At 58.6% G+C, this 2,636-nt stretch overlaps 1 protein-coding gene across 1 annotated transcript; it reads right to left on the minus strand.

Moving 5' to 3' along the window:
- Positions 1-369: 369 nt before the first annotated feature.
- Positions 370-1,044, minus strand: BHLHA9 (basic helix-loop-helix family member a9). The gene has a single exon (XM_059998433.1). The coding sequence runs from the start codon at positions 1,042-1,044 to the stop codon at positions 370-372; it is 675 nt and encodes a 224-aa protein (XP_059854416.1).
- Positions 1,045-2,636: the final 1,592 nt, after the last annotated feature.

Below are 2,636 nucleotides of genomic sequence, written 5' to 3' on the forward strand. Positions count from 1 at the left end.
CACTCCCACATACCATCACCCCCCTGTCCAAAAGTCCCCATTCTCCTAACAAACAGCAGGACTTAGAGGCACAGGGATGCAAAAGTCACTTTCCAAGAAGAGTTCATCGAGTCCAAAGGTAAGAACCCAGCAGGATCCTGCTCCTTTTGGAGCTGCCAACCCTGGCTGGGATTGGGGGTGGGGTTAAGGGGTGCAGCCCCAGGCTCCAGAGTTCTTTCCCACTGGCAAAGCGCCTCCTTCCCCCCTCTGGCCTCAGCCCATTCAGCTATGCCCAGGATGATTTTATAATCTTCCCTTCTGTAGTCATCAGGTCATTGGCTCCTCCCAGGCCGGCCTTCCTCCAGGCCCGCGGGTGCTCTCGGCGCCGGGTCAGGAGTGCTGGTAGCCCAGCCCGGGGCCCGCCCGCAGGTGGCCCCGCGGCCAGGCAGAGGGAGCCCCGAGACTTCGGCGCCAGCTTCCCGCGGAGGCCTGGGCCACGCCCCGCGCCTCGGCCACCGCCCTGGCCTGTCCCAGGGGCGTGTGCAGGAAGCACGAGGCGCAGCGCGGCGCGAAGGGCCCGGCGGGCAGCGGCGCAGGCTGCGGCGGGCTGGAGCCCGCGTCCGCCGCGTCCCCAGCGCGCGCGGCCTGGCCGTAGCACTCCAGGTGCCCGCAGGGCCAGCGGGGCGCGGGGCTGGCGCGCAGCACGAGGGAGAGCGCCGAGATGCGGTGGATGGCCCTGCGCAGCGTGGCGATCTTGGAGAGCCTCTTGCCGCCCAGGTCGTGCCGCAGCGCGCGGCGCAGCGCGTTGAAGGCCTCGTTGTAGTCCAGGATGCGCTTGCGCTCTCGCACGTTGGCCGCCATGCGCCGCGCTTTCGACCGCACCGGCCGGCTGCGCTTTCTGCTGCCCATCACCTCCTCTGCCTCGCCCACGTCGCGGGGACTGCTGTTCTCTCTCAGCACCCCAAAATCCCTCCCGGCCTCCAGGCAAGAGCTCCCCAAGTCCTGGGCAGAGCCTTCGTCCCCCTTCAGGCCCCTGAGGCCTGGTCCCGGCGCGCCTCGGTGCATGGCCGCCTCCCGGGCCTTGGCGCCCCGGCTCCAGCTCACAAACCTGACAGTCCACCTTCCGAGCGTTGACTCCTGCAGTCTGGACACTCCCGGGACAGGCCCTCTGGCTGGGCTTTATGGCACCACGTGGCTCTCCGCCCTCCCCATCCATCCATCTCCCTCCTCCTGCTTTATTACCTGCCTCCAGGTAGGTTGGTGAGGGAGGAACCCAGAGAAGGAAGCAAGGAAGGGAGGACGCATGCAGATTCTTGTAGGAAGGGATCAGATGGGCAGCCGAGCCACGCCCAGGGCAGTGCTCCAGCCGCGGGGAGAGGTTGCCCTGCTTCACTCCAGGGCCTCTCTGCGGTGGTTGGGTTCCACCTTCTTCCTCCCGACCCCAAAAAGAGTGCCACATTTGGCCTCCGGGCAGGAGAGTGATAGGTGCACAGAAGGGCCCCAGTTTTGTAGTTGAGTGTGTTTAAAGAACCTTGAAAGTTTTGTCGAGTCCTGTGGGCAACCACGGGGCTGTCACAGAGGAAAGCATGACTGTTCCAGCGGGACCGATAAGGGAGGGGCAGATCAGCTAGAGCAGGGCCTGCAGATGAGATGGACCGGGAACTTCTGGCTTTCTCAGCTCCCAGAGTGAGGCTGGCTGTGATTCTGAGTTTGGATTTTGCTTGGGCCTTAACTCACCTCCTACCTCTCTTTACCTCCCTCTTCCGCAGGCAGAGCTGGGCTGAGTGCTGACTCAGAGGGTGATGGTGATTGTCTGGTGGCCCCCTGGCTCCCCTTGTGGTACCCATCAGGGCATCTTTTGGAGTCCAGAGTCCTTGAGCAGCTCAAGACACAGCACTGTGCGGAGGTGGAAGGGTAAGCTGGGACGAAGTGAGAGAGTGGCATGGACATATATACACTACCAAACGTAAAACAGATAGCTAGTGGGAAGCAGCCGCATAGCACAGGGAGATCAGCTCGGTGCTTTGTGACCACCTAGAGGGGTGGGATAGGGAGGGTGGGAGGGAGATGCAAGAGGGAAGAGATATGGGGACATATGTATATGTATAACTGATTCACTTTATTACAAAGCAGAAACTAACACACCATTGTAAAGCAGTTACACTCCGATAAAGATGTTAAAAACAAAACAAAAAAAAGACACAGCACTGCCATGTTATGAACTCAGTGAACTCACTCACCACCCCCCACCCAAGGGATTTTTAATTTTACACAGGGTATCAGAAAAAGAATAATGCTTAGTCCTAGAGAAAGACTCCCCCCGCAATGGAATTTCCGGCATCCACAAGTAAGTTGTATGGAGCACCAAGGTCAATATCATTCCCAGCCTCAATCCAAACGCCTCCAAAATGCCAAGACTGTGTGATCAGCTGGGATGGATATGGAGTTCACACCCATCTCGCCCAACAGCAGACTAACAACCCCATTACTTCAAACTATGAATTGCTCTATGGAGAAAAAGAATAGGGCTGTTCTTTGGTTTTATTTTCTGCCTTGCCTACTAGACTGTAAGCACCCTAAGGACACTGTATTTCTAGGGCCCTAGTCCCCAAATCTGCAATGTCTGTGAAATTTAAAAGTGAATGGAAGCAGCTACA

This window comes from Delphinus delphis, chromosome 19, assembly GCF_949987515.2.
Source record: "Delphinus delphis chromosome 19, mDelDel1.2, whole genome shotgun sequence".
NCBI lineage: Eukaryota > Metazoa > Chordata > Mammalia > Artiodactyla > Delphinidae > Delphinus > Delphinus delphis.

What these genes read in the sequence shown, in the direction of transcription:
- BHLHA9 (XM_059998433.1), bottom strand. Translation starts at nt 1,044, where the DNA reads ATGCACCGAGGCGCGCCGGGACCAGGCCTCAGGGGCCTGAAGGGGGAC.